Genomic DNA, 22,110 nt, shown 5'->3' with positions numbered 1-22,110 from the left:
TGTGTGTGTGTATATATATATATATATATATATATATATGCATTCTCACCAACACATCCAAAGAAAGAAAATGATAAAAAGTTTATAATTACAAAATCTTTATCCATAAATGACTTTAATGGTTAATATTTTTATTTTTATGTTAAGATTAAATTTTTTAAAACTGAATTTTTTTTTAAATGCAACCATAAAAGTATTAGCTGGCATCTTCAGTCCTCTGAATTTTCATCTATCTTTCATATTGATGCAATTGATACATCAAATCAATACCTCATAGATTAAAATATTCTTGCTAATGTCTTTTTTTGTTTTAACCATCATTTTTGATACCTTTTGCATTGCAGTAAATGCATCTTGATTTAAGAATGTTTAGATATTTGTACTGGAAAACAACACAGAAACACTGCGGACACTTTTTGCAGTGCCACTGCACATTTGACACATATACTGCAGTAAAGCATCTCGTTTTTTGAGGGAAACGGTCGTTTGTGTGTTCCTGAAACCAAATGTAGCCGTTCTGAGAGTGTTTCTGTGAAAGGAAGAGCGTCCTCGGATCAGACGAGTTTTTCCCTGCTCCGGATGGAAATTACTATTAAGTCATATTTGGCATTTTAATGGCTGTGTGACATCAACAGTGACCAAAGAAAACACTCGAAGTTGAGAAAAGAATTACAGCGTATTATTATAACCTTCCTTTCTGGAACTGCTGATTATAAATTGGACTTACATGAATTAAGGCATGCAATGACAACAAAGCTGAACCCACAAGACAGAACAAAGCAGACGGCCTGTTTTTCTGAAATTTGAGTTTTGTTTTTGAAGCGTGTGGGAGAAGAGATCTCTGAAGGACGGGGTTGAACTAAAGGAGTAAAAGGTGACGAGGAGGGTGAAACGTCTGGGAGAGTGTTGAATTCTGGGACAGGTTGAGCAACATCTGACCACAGTTTTTACATACACTCTTAAAAGTCCATCCCTGTCCACAAAAGCTTCTTTACAGTGGAAAAATGGTTCTTTTAAAGAAATAGTTGACCTGAAAATAAAAATGCACTCACCCTCAGTGAGAATGAGTTACATTTGTGAGCACATTTTCATTTTTGGGTCAACTTTTCTGTTCATTTTTAAGAGTGTATCTCGGCTTTTGCATGATTGGCTTTTGGGCTTTGCTAAGCAGTTTCTAAGGTGGCTTTCTCAGTGTTTTTTTGTGTGTAAACTGTCATAGAAATCAAGATTTGTGTCAGGATGGATGAAGAATCAAAAGAGAGAGATCACAGAACATGGACCACATCTCAGATCTGTTTCTGTTCAGAAAACACGCTGCAAAAGACAAACACATGAAGTGGTTTCCAAAGTGTAGAATTATTTGGGTCCACTTTCTCTCCATCTGTCCGCAAAGAACAAGGCATCAGTGACGTGTGCTAGCTGGAAAACCTCCAATGAGAAACATCTGAGCACAGTAGCTTCAAATGCATTCAGACTGATAGAAACCCGTCTGTATGTTTGAGTGACGTCAGAATCTCACTTCATTTGAGCTCAAACTCACACACGCTTCCTCAAAAAACAACAGCAGATGTGGACGTGGAAACAAGAAAGAAAATATTTATCCCCCGTTTTAATTAAACTGCAATTTCACTATAAAATGAAGCATTTCAATCATAATTTAAACAAACACGAAGCTAATGTTCTGATTTCGTTTCTAAAAACCGAAAACGACACAGAAATAGCAACAATATGGAAGCAATTGATGCTAATTAAACTTTTTATTTATGCCTCAATAATTGGGTGCATTTGAGTTGTGGATGTGTTTTTTCTGCTGGAGTCTGTGATCAAAAGTGCTCTGTGTGTCTCTCTCTAGAGTCTGATTTCTGGGGCCCGCAGAGGCCCCGCAGCTGCCCGGGGTCTATACGAACACAATTAACAGAGTTTACAAGAGTCCATGAGTGTTCTTCACCCGTTTAACCCATTAAAGTGAAGATTCTCTCACTTCTGAAGGGCTTTTATTACCCAAACTGCCACGGTTTGTTAGAGACACTGTTAACTTCACACAGCTGTCAAGAGTAACTGAATGAGACGTGTTTTACAGTCTGACACACCATCATACATATGTACAGTATATATACACAGTAAAGCTGTCACACCCGGAAAAATGTGTCTTTTTAAGGTTTTACATTTTTAACTGTATATATGACTTACATTCAGTCAAAAACATGATATACAGTAACACTGACACATGAATTATAAAAAAAGTGTGGGATTTCCTTTATTTGTAACATGGAAGTTTTTTGCACCATGGGATTAAAAAAAGAAAAAAGAAAGAAAAAGAATGCAACTACAAATTTATCTCACAATTCTAACTCTTTGTCTTGGAATTCTAAGTTTACGTATCTTAATTCCTACTTTCATTCTTAAAATTCTACGTTTATTTCTCACAGTTCCAACCTTTTGTCTTAGAATTCTAAGTTTACATCTCTTAATTCTCACTTTTTTCCCCCTCAGAATTCTACATTTTACAATTCTGACTTTTTTAGTTTTTCCCATGAAATAAAAAGGTAATTGCATCTTTTATTTTATCTCACATGTGAGAAATTGTGAGAAAAAAGGTCAGAATTGTCAGATCGTGGAAATAAGTTTCCTTAGCAATGACCTTTATTGAGCGATAACAAAGAAAAACACATTTAGCGAGAAAATTAAATAATTTGTTTGCATCCAAGCATAGGTGAGCAGCTCACAATTTATTTAATTAAAAAGAATATGCTTTAATATTAAGTTTAAAATAATAAGATTCCTATGCTATAGCTTGTTTCTGTCTAACAGAATGCATGTTATTATGCGCACACATAAAGTAACTCTGAATATCTAATATGTGTGGGATTTTTCTGATTGTTTATGTGCAAACATTTTTTGACGCCATTCTCATTTTTCTCAAAGACCTCGCTTTGTGTTTGCTGGAGGTCGACTCCAGAAGCGAGCGCGAGGACCGATCAGACTGATAGAAACCCGTCTGTATGTTTGAGTGACGTCAGAATCTCACTTCATTTGAGCTCAAACTCACACACGCTTCCTCAAAAAACAACAGCAGATGTGGACGTGGAAACAAGAAAGAAAATATTTATCCCCCGTTTTAATTAAACTGCAATTTCACTATAAAATGAAGCATTTCAATCATAATTTAAACAAACACGAAGCTAATGTTCTGATTTCGTTTCTAAAAACCGAAAACGACACAGAAATAGCAACAATATGGAAGCAATTGATGCTAATTAAACTTTTTATTTATGCCTCAATAATTGGGTGCATTTGAGTTGTGGATGTGTTTTTTCTGCTGGAGTCTGTGATCAAAAGTGCTCTGTGTGTCTCTCTCTAGAGTCTGATTTCTGGGGCCCGCAGAGGCCCCGCAGCTGCCCGGGGTCTATACGAACACAATTAACAGAGTTTACAAGAGTCCATGAGTGTTCTTCACCCGTTTAACCCATTAAAGTGAAGATTCTCTCACTTCTGAAGGGCTTTTATTACCCAAACTGCCACGGTTTGTTAGAGACACTGTTAACTTCACACAGCTGTCAAGAGTAACTGAATGAGACGTGTTTTACAGTCTGACACACCATCATACATATGTACAGTATATATACACAGTAAAGCTGTCACACCCGGAAAAATGTGTCTTTTTAAGGTTTTACATTTTTAACTGTATATATGACTTACATTCAGTCAAAAACATGATATACAGTAACACTGACACATGAATTATAAAAAAAGTGTGGGATTTCCTTTATTTGTAACATGGAAGTTTTTTGCACCATGGGATTAAAAAAAGAAAAAAGAAAGAAAAAGAATGCAACTACAAATTTATCTCACAATTCTAACTCTTTGTCTTGGAATTCTAAGTTTACGTATCTTAATTCCTACTTTCATTCTTAAAATTCTACGTTTATTTCTCACAGTTCCGACCTTTTGTCTTAGAATTCTAAGTTTACATCTCTTAATTCTCACTTTTTTCCCCCTCAGAATTCTACATTTTACAATTCTGACTTTTTTAGTTTTTCCCATGAAATAAAAAGGTAATTGCATCTTTTATTTTATCTCACATGTGAGAAATTGTGAGAAAAAAGGTCAGAATTGTCAGATCGTGGAAATAAGTTTCCTTAGCAATGACCTTTATTGAGCGATAACAAAGAAAAACACATTTAGCGAGAAAATTAAATAATTTGTTTGCATCCAAGCATAGGTGAGCAGCTCACAATTTATTTAATTAAAAAGAATATGCTTTAATATTAAGTTTAAAATAATAAGATTCCTATGCTATAGCTTGTTTCTGTCTAACAGAATGCATGTTATTATGCGCACACATAAAGTAACTCTGAATATCTAATATGTGTGGGATTTTTCTGATTGTTTATGTGCAAACATTAACATCATTTTTCTCAAAGACCTCGCTTTGTGTTTGCTGGAGGTCGACTCCAGAAGCGAGCGCGAGGACCGAACCGACTCCGAGCTCGAGTCCAGTGTGTGTGTGAGCTGCTTTATGGCAGTGGGAGGAGACCATCCTATTGAGAGACAATTAGCATGAAGAGCAAAGCTTTGAGTCCTGACAGATGAATGCACGAGAGGAGGAGAAAAGAGACGAGAGCATGGGAAAAAGCCCGCGGCTAAACACGCCACTCACCGGCACAGACGCACGATTAGCCAATGAATGTTATTGTGGAAATTAATGTCGTGTAAAGCCGCTGCCAAGAGCCCAGTATTCTCCGCATTCTCCCGTTTCACAGGCTGGAATGTCGACCGTGCAGGATTTTTTTTGTCTTTGCTTAAATACGCACGAAAATGTGTCAAAGACTCGAGAAAGCGAGATGGACGGAGCTCAAGGATTCTTCTGCTTGTTTTAGCGCCATGAGCTCATGAAGGCCCGTATGTTTGAAGACCCTGTTCTCAGAGCCTGCACACAAAACAGCATTACAGTTATCATGCATTATTAGCACAACAATTTTAGCTGTTTTCTTTTATCATCAAAATTCATTTGTCAAAAAAAATATATAAATATTTAATAAAGAGTTGCATAAACACTTGCTGCTGCTAACATGCATTTTGAGGTGCAGCTTGTCATTTTAATGGAGTATTTTCAATAGGCAGCTCACATCTTTGGAATGGAAAAAGTGATATTTTATTTTTAAACATCATACTTTTGTCGCTTATTTCAGTTAACTGTCATAAAACTAGCGAGCTAAGCCAGTAGTAGTGCTGACAGTGTCGTGTAAACATGACTGAAGACGCAAAAAAAGAGGAAAAGACAAACCGATTCAATTGAGTGAGTCATTTACGCTGGAACCGATCCGATTGGTTCAAACTCGTGACTTCGATCATTCAGTTCAAGCGATTCACTAGCAAAAACAGTTCAAAAGAGCCATTCATTTTTGAATTACTTGTAATGATTTGTAATGAACTTGTAATTATTTTAAAAAGCACGCAGTGATGGGTGAAATGGAGCTTTTCGAAACTCCGAATCAGTTAAACCATTGCGTTGCAAAATTATTCACTGTTTCCAAGCGCTTCAATCGGATCGCGTATAGCGAATCATTTGATTCAGATCAGGACTTCGGAGCGCGAATCATTTGATTCAGATTGGAACTTCGGTGTGAATTTGTGAATCATTTGATTCAGATCGGGGCTTCGGAGCGTGAATCATTTGATTCAGATTGGAACTTCGGTGTGAATTTGTGGATCATTTGATTCAGATCGGGACTTCGGATCGCGAATCATTTGATTCAGATTGGAACTTCGGTGTGAATTTGTGGATCATTTGATTCAGATCGGGACTTCGGATCGCGAATCATTTGATTCAGATTGGAACTTCGGTGTGAATTTGTGGATCATTTGATTCAGATCGGGACTTCGGATCGCGAATCATTTGATTCAGATTGGAACTTCGGTGTGAATTTGTGAATCATTTGATTCAGATCGGGGCTTCGGAGCGTGAATCATTTGATTCAGATTGGAACTTCGGTGTGAATTTGTGAATCATTTGATTCAGATCGGGGCTTCGGAGCGTGAATCATTTGATTCAGATTGGAACTTCGGTGTGGATTTGTGGATCATTTGATTCAGATCGGGACTTCGGAACAACACATCCCTTATGAAAATCAACATAACGGATGTGTTGCCAGGACACATAGGATGAATATAGAGATGTAGTTTTCACTGATTTAGAATTAACAGAACTTTAGATAGTTTTCATATACTTGTCTAGAACAACTTTGAATAAAGAAAAGAGAGGTTTAGGGCCATATTTTTGTTTATGTATGTGAAATGTATCTATCAGGAAACACAAACTAAGTTATATTAATAGCACACTAAATACATCTGACCAGAATGTCTCTGTGCGGTTCATTGGCAAACAAGTGAATGAATCTTCCTCACAAGAGACAAAAACAGCAACTTCAATGTCTGACTTATATTATAATTACATCCATAAGCTTTTTGTGAAATTTGGATGAACTCATTAATCTGTTGACCTCTTCATATTTAAGGAGAGAACTATTTTGCAAAGTCGGACATCGCTTGTTATGATTTTCAAGGGTGTAGAGTTTAATAGAGACACTATGACATGATCCTATCAATATCAGACACTACTAAATTATCCCTAGCAATAATTTTGATCAAACATTTAAATGTCTGTTGTCTGCCGTAGTTCCCAACAATGCCAAAATCAATCCTACACCCTTGCCTAAAATACATATTTTAGTTTTGTTTTTTTTTGCACATTGATCATAAACACAGCTCAAAGGTTTCCTACCCTCCACAAAACCTAACATCTAGCACAGTTTCGTGTGTTCTGTGTTTTTTCTTTGTTTTCATAATCTCGTCTGTCTATCTGATGATTAATGTTTTGCTCATATTGAGAAACTACAGACTTAATTCTCTTTAATGAAGGTCATTTAGATGTGTACAGAGTAAAACTCCTGCGGGTGCGTCAGCGTGTGCTTGTCTTGAGTATTTAGAGTTGTAACCGTTCTAGAGGGGATTCCTCATGGGTTACAGGTCAGTTTATGAATGTCTCACACACAGGATCCAGATCTAATCAAATGCATGTGTAAAAAGAGAGAGAGATGAGACAGAACATCTTCAAAACACACTTATGGACCGTTTCCACATTTCTGGGTTTCTCAGCAGCCGAAGTCGTCATAGTTGGGTAACCTTCTATTGCAGTGGATGGGAGACTACAATAAATATATTTTTCGCATTCCCATTTGCTCAAATAGCAAATAATAGCATCACAGTCCTGTGGAAGGCGTCCATTGTGAAAGTAACTTCTGTAGCTAAAGATGTGCGTTGGACATCAACATGAGTCAATCTGATATACTGTATGTGGCAGCCATAAATATTTATTACTGGCCATAAAACAACATTATTTATTTTTATCAGCATATTTTGGTTTGTATGAATGACAGTGGAGTTATTTTGTGTGTGTGTGTGTGTGTGCGACCTAATTAAATAATATCTGAATAATTTTTAAATCATCTGATTGGTGTAGAAGGAAAGGCAATCAGTATTAGCTCCGCCCATCTTTCCCTGTGCTTCAATCAGCTGTGTGCAGTGATAATTAGCCCCGCCCCTCTCTCGCTGTGCTCCAATCAGCTGTGAGTATAAAGCTCAGTGTTCTGTGAGGAACAGTGAGAGTGTTGAAGGAATTGTTTCGCACATTGGTTTCTCTCATAAATCAGCTCTTATTTAATGTCTTTTCCTTTTTTGCTTTAATATAACTTCACCACTTTTGTCTATTTTGTTTGAGTCTAATTTGACTCTTCAGAAGTGGTTTATGAGTTCATGTTTAGTTTTTTGGTTTTCTTTGTTAACTGAGGCCTGTGTGAGTGAGAATGATCAGCAGACAAGTCTTTATACAATGCAAGCTGTACTGAATTCAGTGCTATACGTTTCATCAGTTCTCATGTTCCTGGTTGAACATGAACTATAATCAAAGGCCTTCTGAAGTTATATAAGTGAGGAACAGATGGAAATCCAAGTATTTAGTTACTGATAATTAAATTTAGGTCTTTTTTTTTTTAACTTAAGTGTAAATGTCATTTTGAATGAGTGACATTCAGTTGCCTTCAGAGCACTTGTACATTTGAGCTTTCATGTGGCCATAAATATTTATATGTACATGTATATTTTTACAAAATGTGAACCTGGAGCACAAAACCAGTCATATGGGTAAATGTGTTGAAGTTGAGATTTATACATATATCTGAATAAATAAGCTTTCCATTGATGTATGGTTTGTTATGATGACAATATTTGAAAATCTGGAATCTGAGGGTGAAAAAAAATCTAAATATTGAAAATCATCTTTAAAGTTGTTCAAATGAAGTTCTTAGCAATGCATATTACTAATCAAAAATTAAGTTTTGATATATTTACAGTAGGAAATTTACAAAATATCTTCATGGAACATGATCTTTACTTAATATCCTAATGATTTTTGGCATACAAGAAAAATGTATAATTTTGACCCATACAATGTATTGTTGGCTATTGCTACAGATATACCCCAGCGACTTAACACTGCTTTTGTGCTGCAGGGTCACATATTTTATAATATAAAGAAAACAAGATACTTCTGATCATGTCATTCAAGCACACAATCAGCTGATGAGAGGGATGTTTCGGTGCACGTGTTGCTGGTCGAGTCTGCTTTGGTGGAGCATCAGTGTTCATTATGTCAGTGTCTCTAATGGAGCTTAAACTGATGTAAATACTGGAGAACAGCCTGAATCAACACCGAAATCACACACATGATCTCATTACATGTCTGGACAATATTTAGTCTGTGCTGGTTAATAAAACCACTGATTCACGAAAGAGACCGTTTCGAAAATAAACCAGAGTGAAACTTAATGTGTGTGATCAGACTCTTGTGATGATCGTCTTTGGTGAATAATGGCAGGACACCAATGTGGTCTGATAACGTTTTTAAAGACTCAGTCTCTTTGGCCAGTGGAGATTCAAACCAGCCTAGAATCGCTCTGATTACATGCCACATGTCTGGCAGATGGCACTCGGACGTCGTCGGAAGTGTCCTCACACATACGGACCGAGCGAGAGGACAGGAGCTGGATGGGATTGTCGGGGAGATTGTGGGAATCAGACGGATTCAGACTTCACAACGTTCCAGAGAGAACCCAGGGTGTGTACAAACAGTGTCAGATAACTTTCTGAAACCTTCCTGATAGACGTTCTCTTATAAAAACATCAACTGAATTTACCTTTTAGCTTATTAAACTTCATCTGTCTGCTTCTGACGGGAAGTTTTAACAGGGTTCTCACAGTTAATGAGCAAAACACTTTCATGACTTCTTGTTACAGAAAAGGGGTTTTATGAAATGGACCCTTTTCACGAGACTGATGACGCGTTTAACAGTAATCGGCATCGTAAATCCTCGAAAGTTTTTCATTTTTGTATTTTTTTTTTTTTAAATGTATGTACATTTATAACACTATTCTTTGTATTATATTACCTTTGCATCAAAAAAAAAAAAAAAAGTTAACACTAATGCGAGGGTGTTTCTAATGCAGGGACAGTAAATTTGACCTCGTTCTCTCTTTTGACTGCCGTTATCAGTCTCTCTCAATTTTTTTCCTTTCATTGAAAGTCATGAAAACACTATAATGGAGTTTTAAATATATTTGTCATACTCTCCCATTCACCGCTCTTCAAGTTAACCCAACTATGACGACTTCCGCTGCTGAGAAACACGCAAATGTGAAAAAGGTCCATTGTCTGTGATCCGGTTTGATTGATGCATCAAGTGGCTTTAAATGATGCATTCTTCAGATTATTGTGTTCCAGAAGTTTTAAAATTGCAGTAAAAAAAAAAAACGTTTGCAACTTTTCAAAAAGTTCGGAAATCGATGTGACTTCAATTTGACATCAGTTTGGTAGGATAGAAGCTGATTTAAATAATCATTACATTTGCATGAATATAAATGTAATAATATTTGTGTCATTGTTAAAACTTCAAAACCACAGGAAAAAATCCAGTCGCAGCAACAGTTTTAAAGTAGCCCAAAACCGTCTCCGCAGCATCAGTGACACGCTGGTTTATGGAATGTGTGATTGTTTATTCACAGTCGTTTCCTGTAAGTTTGTGCAAAATCAGCTGTGTTGCTTCTGTAAACAACAGCACAGAGCAAAATCCCTCAGGAGCTCCGGCGCTCATACAGGTTCCAGCAACGCAGATCTTTTGCTCATTCTGGCTGATTCTTCAATTCTAGTTTTAAATCACTATAATTAGCTTAAAATGTGTCTCTTTTAATTACACACATACTAACTTATAAGAGTGATTTGCCATAATATCTCCATTTTGGGAGAAATTGTCACCCAGACTTTTGAGCTTCCCCTTTTGAACCTTAATTTAAAGCATCAGTCATTTTTGAACGGCCTCTTTGCTACACTGACAGATTCATAAAACAATTTACAGCGAAATGTGCTGCTGTTACGTGTCACCTTTTAATTATATATTACTACAGTCATTCTTTTTAAAGTCACACTGGGTTTTTCTGTCCTGCATCAGGGCTCGTTTTCAGTCTCTGAGAGCTATCGAATGTTTCATTCAATTCATATCGGTTCCTTTCTGTCCACAAAAGGAGTCATTTATGGTTAAACGCACTGAAACTTTCTAAAAAACAAAATGTCACTTTGATATCCAGCTTTCAGTCAGTTTAGTCTCATCACATCAAAACTGAAATGAACTTTTTTAAATAAATATTTTTTTTTTATTCTGTTATTGGCTTTTACACGTATAAATCAGACATTTATGTTATAGTTTTATCAAAATAGTGGAAAATACTGATGTTACATAAGTAACAAATGTAAAAAATAAGAAGTTCAATCTTACTTCCGCTGAAAGTAAGAACCTCATTTCCAGCATATGAAAAATATCCATAAAAATGCTGATGAACCTTTAAGTTAATAAACAGTAAAAAAAGTAGAAACAGTACATTTTAAAAAACAATGAACAAAACAACAACAACAAAGAACATGTAACAACAGAGAACATCGACTTCCGAGAGCTTCCATATTAATACAAAATGTACACAAGTTCATAGTCTCGTAGCAGGTGGGCATCGCGTTAGACAGGTCAAGCGTGTTTGTACGAAACCTGCAATACACCAATAAAAACAACCGTTCAAAGTCATAGTGTCCGTGCTCCTAAATGTAAATCCTCAAATATCCAGAAGGCAGAGGCCTGATTAATCTCATGTCGGGAGGTTTTGTTGTTTTAGACAGCAGCCGGTTATTCAGGATGAGAAACACCCGTTCTTGGCGAACGGTTCCAGAGCTTTTCTTTCTATTTTGGCTGGAGTGTGCAGAACTGGAGCCAAATATGGCCCTGCTCTTCACACCGAGCTCATGGATGTGATTCCTAGAGGTCGAGGCACCAACACACAGGGAAAATCAGCCAAATGGACAGAGCCCAGACTCCACGGTTGCAGCGCCAGAGGGTCACCACGACCCTTCATTATGACCAACTTAATTTTAACACTCTGGTCTCAGTCAGAACAGACAGATGGACTAGAACTGATTCACTTCATATGTGTGTCGCACCTCTCCCAGCTTCCTCTTCCAGACATTGTGTGGTTGGTGTGTTTGTAGGAAGGGGTTGCACGACTATTCGTTTACTAGTCAGTGGATCGCTGTTTATCTTAACATAAGTGGTTCATAATGCAGCATCTGGCATCAGCAGTCTTTGCTGCTTATGTTCAATGCATCACTTGAACAAAATCGGTCATTACACAGCACCAGTGGGGTTCACTTACAATGTGCTCTGGGTTTACTAAATTACAAATACAATGGGGCAATACTGTATGAAGATAATGTCATGCACATACACAGGGATGCACCTTTGCATAATCCACGACTAGTCAACCCAACACATCAACTAATTGCAAAACCAAACAACTAGTCTGTGCAACCCCTAGCGTTTCTGTAGTGCACTCTGTGAAGGGTGTTTGGTGCTCGTCTTTTGAATCAGTGCTCTGCCTTGCTGCATTTAAGTTCGTCTTAATTGATCAGTATTTCATGTGTTTCGCCACGGCTCCTGACTCCAGTCTCAGAAGGCGAAGAGATGAGGGGCCTCATTTATAAAATGTTGCGCAGAAACCATCCTAAAGTTGATCTTACGATCATCTCTCAAATATGCGTACGTGTGATTCATAGAATGAACGTACGCACAGAAAACGCATGTACGCCTGTCGGTGTGAAATCTATGAATCGTAAATGATCTTGAACTTGCGCATAACTGAATGGTTTCAGCTCTCTGCCTTGTAAATGACTCCTAATTAATGACATTAACATATAAAAGATCACCAGTCATTGTCCAAATCCTTTAATTTAGCACAGCGAGCTGCAAGAACAATTTACATTTTCAAAAACCTGCAGTACTCCGACAAGAAAAAGTGCGTACGTCTGCTCAGACCCTGACGTGACGCTAAGGCAGTTTTTACAAATATGAGCATTGGCGTGGATTTAAGCGTACGCACACTCTAAGATCAAATCTGTGTGTATGCACGCTTTATAAATGAGGCCCAAGGACTCAGTGCTTCTCATACGTACTGCTCGGCTTCGCCCTCATTCAGAATCGTGATGGAGCCGTCGCCGCTCTTCATTTCGATGTCTTTAGCAGCAGAGTTCTCTGGTAGCAGTGCTAAGTCTTTAAAAACATCCACGTAGTGGGTGAACCCCGGACCCCAGTTCAGTAGATTGTCCCAGTTGAAATTATTGGACCCTTGGCCCAGTTTATGGGGTAAAGTGTGGTGCTGATACTCCGATAGAGTGTTGTGGCCACTGGCCGGCCCACCCTCTGCACGTCGGCTGGAGTATCGCCTTTGTCGCATCCTTCCTCCGTGATCCTCGTCATCAGCATCCGACTCATTGACCTGCGAGAGCTTGGGCATGCGAGAACTGTAAGAAACTGGTTTCTCGCGGTCGTACTCCATCTCAGAGCAGGTGAAGGAGTCATGGGAGTCGCTCTCGGAGGAGGATTCCGGAGCCGGGATGCCATCCGCAGGGTTCCGGACACGTGAGAGCGGTCGACGGCAGTCTTCCTCAGATGACGAGCGCCCGTGATCGGCGCTGCAGATGCTGGGATTCCTGGGTCGAGGTGTGTTAAGGCGTTCCACCTCCTCTATGGACAATCCCACAGGTGGACCGCTCTCTAACGGAATCTGCTCGATTGGCTGCTTGAGACGACTCCCGGGCCGAGAGCCGTGGCCCGCCATGGTTTGAGGGCTCTTGCTGCGCCTACCCAACCGGGTGGCGTAGTTAAACATACCAGGCTGGCACACTTCGCCGTGGAAATCGAGAGGGCTGCCCTCGCGCCGTGCCAAGTTGAGTTCACGGGTGGGAGTGTTGCGGTAGAAGGAGGACGGCTTGGTGAAGGGTGCGGGGCTGTGGCGTGACAGGGGATTGGGCGTGGGGCAAGCTGAATGGCTGAGAGGGGTGGAGCGGAGCCCCTGGGTGTAGGTCGGCTGGTAGGTGTAGCTTGTGGCACCTAGAGGAAGAGGGGACTGACGGGCAAATCCCAGCGGACTGTGGCGCTGGATGGAAAACTTGGGAGTGTGGCTACGGAAGTGTTTGTAGTGCTGGATGATGTCGGCGTCCGACGGAGCAATGCTACTGGCGTTGTCAATGTCGTAGTGTTCCATATCGGCCTCTGGTCCTGCACACGGAGCACAGGGGGCGCTAGGAATGGTTTCGTTGTTGTGCGGAATGTCGGTTTCATCGTAGATCAGGTAAGGGTTCTCTCGCTCTATGATGTCAGGTTTGGGGTTTCCCTCTGGCTGCTTCCGGACTGTCATATCGTCTCCGTAAGGCGGAATGTTGTCCGGATCATCGAACGCCACATTCTCGCTGCCTTTCTTTTTCTTTTTCTTCTTCTTCTCCTTTGTTTTCTTCTCATCCTTTGGCACTTTGGTTTTCTTGCGACCCTTGCAGTGGTTGCACAGGATGAGACTCAAAACCACCAACGCCAAGACAGTCGCGCAGCCGCCCACGATTGCAGGAACCGCCCAGATGGGCAGAACCATCTCCTCGGTTGTGGCGCTCGGACTACAGGTGAACCCTCCGTTGGCTCCCAGCTTACACTCCGTACCTTGCGGACACCGGACTCCCAGACAGGCCACCAGGCTCTTGCAGACTCTGCCCGTGTAGAACTCCTCGCACGCACAGGTGAAGCCTCCACGAGCGCCGGGCACGCAGCTGCCGCCGTGCTGGCAGGGGTTCGAGGCGCAGTCGCCCGGTGGGACACATTGGTAGGTGTACCACTGGTTTACACACATCAGCCCGTCCCAGCATGGGCTACTCTCACATAGATTAGGGCCACGACAGCCGATCTTCACAGAGGGATCATTCTTGGAGATGGAGACGGTCCTGTGTTCACCACTGAAGGGGAGTATCTCTCCGTTATATTTCACATAGGCATAACACCCATCAAAACCTAGAAGCACAGAGAAAGGAGCATTAACTCAAATCATCTCAGAAATGGTTTGAGTACTGTTTTAAATGCACCCACTCCTAAACGGCAGAGAAAAGGTGGTCAGTAACATTGTATCCTAACTACACTCGACGTGACATGCGATAAAAGGTATCTTTTCCATGTTAATCATAAGTTTTGTCGTAACATGCAAAATTTCTGTTTTAGAAACGGTTTCTATTTCTGCAACGTCGCGGCTGGAACAACAATATACAAACTATATGACAGTGATAATCTCAGGTACTGATTATGTGCTTTTTTCAAAGTTAAACATGTCTAATGTGAGTTTGAATGTCATATTGCGTGGCATCTATAGCCACACTGAAAGCAACAACAGATAGTTTACCTCAGATCTTGAAAATAAATAAAAGCAAAGATGTATGTTAAAACTGTAAACTCACAGCGAACCAACAAGTGTATTCCAAAATAAAGATGGTATCAGTCACTCAGTATGTAGGCCTACATTTAATAATGTTAAAAAGGTTTAATATTTATGAATTTGATTATAAACTTATCCATTTCGTTGTGAGTGCAGAGTGCTTTCAGAGAGAGCCCGCCCACACACACTTCTGATTGGATGTAATATTTGATTCTGTCCTATTTGATTAGATTCTGTCACGTCTACACGGTGTTGCGTCGTGTCTAGTTTGGACACCCAAATTTCTTGTCACTGGAATCTTGTTGCGTCGCGTGTAGTTAGGACACGGTGTTATGGTTTGTTTTTACGCCAATCAAACAGACCTGAGTGAACAGATTTTTGGACAAAAGCTGCAAACTGCAACAAAATGTATGCTGCAAGTCAATCGTTTGGCTACGTGAGAGACAAGAGCTTCCCCAACATGACATAGAAATGAGACTGACTTGAAGAAATGGACATTGCTTAGTTTAACGCTATACAGGCAGACATTTTGTTTGAGTTTCTGATTGCTGTAGCATCAGCCAATGTAGAACAAAATTCTCCCCCAGGGATACACATCAACAAATCGTCGCTTTTACATCAGGAGGAAGAGAAACAGACTCTTCTCTTCAACACAAGTATCCTGCAAGCCAAAAATGCAACCTTTTAAAACCACGCCATCTGGGAAAAATCTTGATGTCACTGATTCAGACCTGCACTATCATGTTGCCTAACAAAGAACCGTCAACAATGTAAATCGATGTTTATTGAATTTATGCCCCATTCAAATACAGAACATTTGGTTCTGTTTATTAGAGGGAAAAAGCAGACTGGCCCAATTCAATTTCTCATCCGCTCTCTTCCAGCCCTTGAAACCAGAAATGACATGACCTTACGTGCACAAAATATGTTTACCTTATAATAGTTTGGATAATTTCATTTGATATTTAGATGTTTGCCAGTAAAGAATGGGTTACAACCCAACAGCTCAATTTGACCATATATGAACATCAGCTGGTGATCTTTTTGCTCAGAGGTTTCTCAGTAAGGTTTCATTTAAACGTCAACTTTGTTTTATTTTTTAGGAGAAACATCTGAGACGGACAACAGTTAGCTAATACTTGACAATAGTAATGTGGATAGCAGCTCAGATCATGTTCATACTGTGTGACTTTTGAGTCTTGGTAAATCTGAGCACATTGGGATCTCTTGTGAAACTACAGACACAAGTGAGATTACTGGTTCATTTCTCAGCAAAAACATCTGAGAAGGAGACTTAAGAAAAACAAAAAGATAAAACAAAAAAAATAATTTTTCCCTTTCCTATGGGACTTCACCGAACACATCTTGCTCAGCCTGTCTGGAGCTCTAATAAAGATTCCAGTCTTATCGCAGGCTAAACGGTGTATCTTTTCTCTTTGTGAGTGCTCTAGTCTGAAGTGTCTACAAGTGACTGTTTTTAATGGACAATACTTCAGCTCTGTGGATTGCTGCACTGTGCAGGTCCTGCAGAGGAAAGTTCAGACATTCTTTCCTGTTGGCAGTCCGCTGTCTAACCTAGTTAGCACAAAAACACGCACACTTTCTCTGAACTTTCTCCTGTCACTTTCACTCGTAGAGGAAAACACTCCCAAGTTTTGATTCGGGCAGAAAATATGAATGAGTGCGCCAACTATGACGCATCCACTGCCTGCGAGACAGGCGTTTCTCATTGCTAAAATTGTTTAGTTCATAATTAACATGCAATGTCAATGTCATTTCTGGTGATTAAAATATTTACATATTTGATTGAAAGCAGCTTATAGTACAAATGTCACTGGGATGTTTGCAATGCAGTCTTGCTTCATAATGATACTTCTAGCCATCATTATAAGAGGTTATACAGAATGTGGACTGACCTGGGCTGGTTTTCTGTTGTGTTGGTAGGGCTGGGACGCCTCCGAGAGACAGTGTGTGCACATCAATCCCTCCAAAGTCCTGTGTATTGTGCAGAATGACTTTCGAGCTGGACTCGTCGATCCGCAGAATGGTGGATGATCCGTTTCTCTGAAGCAGGAGTGTGTGCCACTGACCGTCGGACAGAACAACATCTCCCACAATCCTCTCCACCTTACCGGCGACACCAGCATCAGACACGTACAGCAGCAGACCGTTCTTCAGCTGAGACAGAGAGAGAGAAGATCAATGAATGTAATTTAATAGCAGGATTTAATCTATTGTACGACGCATTGCCTCATATCAGAGACTATCAGCTCTGTTCCAAACCCTAGTTTAATTAGACAGAATAATATTTATTGAAATTTTTAATATTCATGTTTTTTCCCCCAAGTGCATTCTGGGATTGCCTTCTCAGTAAAGGACATGTGTGATGCTAACTTATTTGACAAAAATAAGCGATCTTAGTAAGCAGTATTGTTATTGTAAACTACTAAAACATGTTCGGTACTTGAAATATAGCTGAAATTAAATATCTGATGAAAAAAATTGACTTAAATCTGAAACTAAAATTAAAAATGCTTCCCTGGCATCTGACTGAAGGAAGCTCTAAAATGAATAATAAAATAAAATAAATTAAAGTTAAGTAGAAATATAAAAAAATAACAAATGGCAAAAGCACAAACAAAAATTTTTAGCACCTAAACTAAACTTAACTGAAATGACTAAGTTGAAGTTCTAAAATTAGTCAAACGGAAAAATAAAGTTATAGGAATATAACAAAAATGACAAAAAATTATTAACACTTAAACTAAATTTATTATAAATGAAAACTAAATATATAAAAATAAAAGCTAATGAAAAACACATACTATAATACTATATAATAATAATAGAGCATCTGAAGTGCATTGATGATAACTTTAACATTTCAATTAAATTCAAATGACTAAGTAATACTACATTGCCAAATTTGGGACATGCTGTCTAAGTAGACGGCTCACTATGTATGTAATGCATGTGCTAATCTGACTGATTCATTATTGAAATGGAAAAATAATCTTGATTGGAAAAAGAAGGGGCAACAGAAAAGAACTGCAGTGGAGAAGGAAAATGATTTACAGACCTACAAAATCTGGAAATGGAAAATCCGTCTTGAACAAAGAACAAATCTGAGATGTGCGACACTGTGCTGTGAGATACTGTGAATGTGGTTGTGTCTTTGTGTTTGCGTGGTTTTGAGTAGTAGCTCTCTGCGGCCTCACTAGTCGTCAGCAGCTGCAGTGGACGGAGAGGCGAGGGGGAGCGAGTTCAGCCGGTTGGCCATGAGCCCAGAGCACACTTACCCTGACGGTGGTGTAGTTGGAGCTCTCCTGTGCATGCAGCAGCGTTCCAGAGCCGCTGCGTGTGCGGAACTTCAGCTCCAGGCTGCTGTATTCCGGGACGGGTCGGCCAGGGTCCTGCAGCGCTCGTGCCAACAACACATCTCTCTTGCGAGTCTGACTTAAACCGTAGTCCAAACGACCCGAACCGTCCAGAGATAGAGCCGTATCTGCAGTGATGTCTGAGAGAAGCACACACAGACTCTAGTTTAGACTCCATCAAGGATCTCTTTGCACATTGTGATGCGATGAAGAGAAAGTGACAATTCATAACTCTTACATAAAATATCTGGCATTTAACACTGTTACGTAGACTAGAATTCTGGACCAATGTGATTTCAGCAGCACATATAGAAACCAAACAACATGCTTTTGACTGGTTGATTCTCATGTCATGCCTCTTTTGTTTCTCTGCCAATTGGAAAACGCACATTATTTACATTTAAATTTAGACATTTAACAGACGCTTTTATCCAAAGCGACTTACAAATGAGGACAATGGAAGCAATCAAAATCAACAAAAGAGCAATGTATTGCAAGTGCTATAACAAGTCTCAGTTAGCTTAACACAGTACACATAGCAAGGCATTATTAAGTGCATATTCACACTGTTTATGCTTTGAAATGTTATATTTAAATATGTAAATGGAGGCATTATACAAATTAAATATGCACTCAATTGTGTAAATTTCCTGAACATAAATGTGGATATAGCCAGGTTAAAAATTTTTTGATTCTGTTGAAATATTAGAGTTAAAGATTTTTACAGAAAGGATTTTGGATTTCTCTTTTTATCACACCATAAATCAGAAAATACTGTCAACAGGCGAAAAAAAAATACAATTTCAACATGTTTTGAGAAATAAATTGTTGTATAAATCAGTGTGAATGAAATATGAACAAACCCCTCAGTAAAAACCTTAAGAATATAGAAAGGAATAAAACTCTAAGATTTGATATATGTATGATCTGCAGAAGTGGAGATAAAAACTCACAGACTTTAAATATAGGGATTTTTACCATGTTTTTCGGAGTAAAATGTTGTATAAATCAGTGTGAATGATATATGAACAAACCCCTCTGTAAAAACCTTCATAACAAAGATAAGAATAAAACTGTAAGTTTTGGTTTATGTAAGTGCTGCTGAAGTGGAGGAAAAAAACACACCGCCTTTAAACAAACATATTTTCACCATGTTTTTAGGAATAAAATGTTGTATAAATCAGTGTAAATGATATATGGGAAAAAAACCCTCAGTAAAAACCTTCAGAATATAGATAGGAATAAAACTGTAAAATTTGGTCTATGTAAGAGTTACTGAAGCAGAGAAAAAACTCTTTAAAAATATGTCTTGTAATTGAAATTACAGATGCAAATAGATAAAGTGCAATAAAATAAACACTTAAATGTGTATTTTGCGTATTTCCTTTTCAATAGTCTGAAGACATAACCCAAAATTTCAAAATTGACCAATGCATGAATGAACAATAGTTAATAAAATATTAGATTTTATTAACTATTTTATTAACTTTGGATAAAAGCGTCTGCTAAATGTCTAAATGTAAATGTAAATGTAGATTTAATCATTCCAGATTGCAAAAACTCACATTTCTCACAGGTGGGTCCAGTGAAACCCTCTGTACACTGGCACTGCTGCCACGACCACATGTCCAGACACGTCCCACCGTGTCTGCAGGGATCGGCGACACACGCGCCCTCTAACCTGGGGCATCTGTGGACGAAAGACGAACAAAAACCTTCAGCGGGGAACATCTCAGCAACACAAGAGTCCATGACTCCAACATTAGCATATATGCAAAAGAGCTGCATTCATTTCAAAGCATCAGTCACCCGAAATAAAATCAACACTATTCAACCTGCTCCAGAAAATTCACACAGACATCAAAAATAAGACTTGGGCCAACTGGAGCCAGCTTTCATTTTGCATTCACAGACGTCCAGAGAGCCGAATGAGCTGTCGTTCAGTGACACGGCTCGTGTTTTGTGTTTGTGTGTTCGGTGACAGACCTGTCCAGGATGCCGTGTGAAGCCAGAGCTTGAGACGGTTCCAGCGGACGTCCATTGACAGCGAACTCCATGATGCACCCGACAAAGTCATGCGTGGCCACCTGACCTCGACGATGCAGGAGGGCTTCAATCGACCGAACACCCCCAACAGACAGACGGTTCGGCTGGACATCCAGAATCCTGAGAGACGAGGAAATCAGACATAACAGCGCCACACTCGGCTTCCAGAAGAGAAATTGACTTTCTTCAGTAACAATATATCTTTCAAGACAGACTGGCCATTAAGTGATATGCACAAGAAAAAATATCTGAAAAATCATATTGTTTTCCCTTTGAATTAAGATTATTTTTCTGACCCCATTAGCAGGTATTTGTTAAATTTTGGCAAATTTTTCAGAAAACAAGGCTTAATATCTGAAGTCATCTGATGTAAATGCATCATGATTCAAGAATGTTTAGATATTTATACTAGAAAAAAACAATGCAGACATGATTTTAAAAAATTGTTTAAATGCTTTACATGTCCATTTAAAGAACTACCCATAATTTTAAAGTGAGATCTGCCAAACATCTACCAATAATTTAATATTTTAATAAAATAATCATATTACCACGTATCAATGAATTATATACATATTTTATAATATTTTATTTATAATATTTTAAGCTTTTAATTTTTTTTTAATTTACAATATTTTAACATTTTAATATATTTTTTAAATCAAAATTTGTAATATTGTGAATAATCTTAGACCCACAATTTTGAAGTGAGATTTACCAATCATCTACCATTAATAGATTTTAACAAATTTATTAATAATACAAATATTATTTAAAATATTTTTACTTTATATAGTCAAAGTTTGCAATATTGTGATGCATCTCATACTCTGGTGAAAATGAATGGTGAAAATACCTTCAAACCCCAGGCCATTTGGCATGTGGTCACTGTTGCGCTCTATATTGGGATATGCAGTAATAAAGAGATGCTATAATGAGTGTAAATGTGTGTTTCTCACCAGTCAGTATGAACAGCCACATTGCTGACGGCACAGTATCCCGGTTCCTGTTCCTCCCCACACAGGTCAACAGTGAGAGACGCCGCCTTTAACACAGCAGACAGACAAACAGGTCAGCATGATGTTTGTGTGCAGCTGGTTGAGACTGACAGTGGACTGACATCAGACAACAGCACGACCTCAACGTTCAGATAATACAGACACTTCACTTCCGTTATAGACGAATTTCAGCCTATAAAATCCTACACTAACAATGGAAACAAGACGTTTTTGTCTGCTGGAGCTGTGCTAAGTACTGATACAGATGACTTCCTGCGCGGCTCGAGCGTCTGGCCATCGCATTAATGCCTCCCTGCACTTCAAAAAGACTAAACCAGACCACATCGCACACTTCTAGCAGAGGAAACATTTGCTTTCAGAAACGAGTCTCTAAACCAATTTCATGCAGCAGAACTTAATTAAATTGTTTTGTTAACTTTGAAAATTAAGCAGCAGACTTCTACACAGGTGACAAATTTAGGTTATAAAAACATTGTTGGAACATTGTTTTTAGATGTTTCTAAAATGTTGAAATGCCCAGTTTTCTTGATTGATCGTTTTCATGATTGTGATTAGAATGTTATTTAAAGGTTACAAAAACGTTTCCTACAATATTGTACTAACTTTATTTTCACTTTAAATGTAGCATTATTAAAATGTCCAGTCTTCTTGTCGTGACTAGAATGTTATTTAAGGGTTACAAAAATGTTTCTTAGAATGTTCATCAAGGACAAATAACATCATAAGGATATTCCAAGAATGCTGATCTCAGAACGTTTTCTCAACGT

The 22,110-nt window shown here is 38.7% G+C and overlaps 1 protein-coding gene across 1 annotated transcript in view; it reads right to left on the bottom strand.

Annotated features, from left to right (window-relative positions):
- Positions 1 to 12,516: 12,516 nt before the first annotated feature.
- LOC107717300 (protocadherin Fat 4-like) overlaps positions 12,517 to 22,110 on the bottom strand; it is a 106,754-nt gene continuing 97,160 nt past the window's right edge. The window contains exons 14-19 of the mRNA XM_016524006.1: positions 21,284 to 21,369; positions 20,265 to 20,444; positions 19,844 to 19,968; positions 18,201 to 18,418; positions 16,818 to 17,079; positions 12,517 to 14,486 (exon numbers count right to left, since the gene is read on the bottom strand). Of these exons, the coding sequence (XP_016379492.1) occupies positions 12,595 to 14,486; positions 16,818 to 17,079; positions 18,201 to 18,418; positions 19,844 to 19,968; positions 20,265 to 20,444; positions 21,284 to 21,369 (2,763 nt within the window). The 3' untranslated portion in view covers positions 12,517 to 12,594. The remainder of the gene's footprint in view (positions 14,487 to 16,817; positions 17,080 to 18,200; positions 18,419 to 19,843; positions 19,969 to 20,264; positions 20,445 to 21,283; positions 21,370 to 22,110) is intronic.

The sequence above is a fragment of the Sinocyclocheilus rhinocerous genome, unplaced genomic scaffold (assembly GCF_001515625.1).
Source record: "Sinocyclocheilus rhinocerous isolate Xijiao unplaced genomic scaffold, SAMN03320098_v1.1 scaffold149, whole genome shotgun sequence".
NCBI classification, from domain to species: domain Eukaryota; kingdom Metazoa; phylum Chordata; class Actinopteri; order Cypriniformes; family Cyprinidae; genus Sinocyclocheilus; species Sinocyclocheilus rhinocerous.
This window is presented reverse-complemented; position numbering and strand designations above follow the sequence as displayed.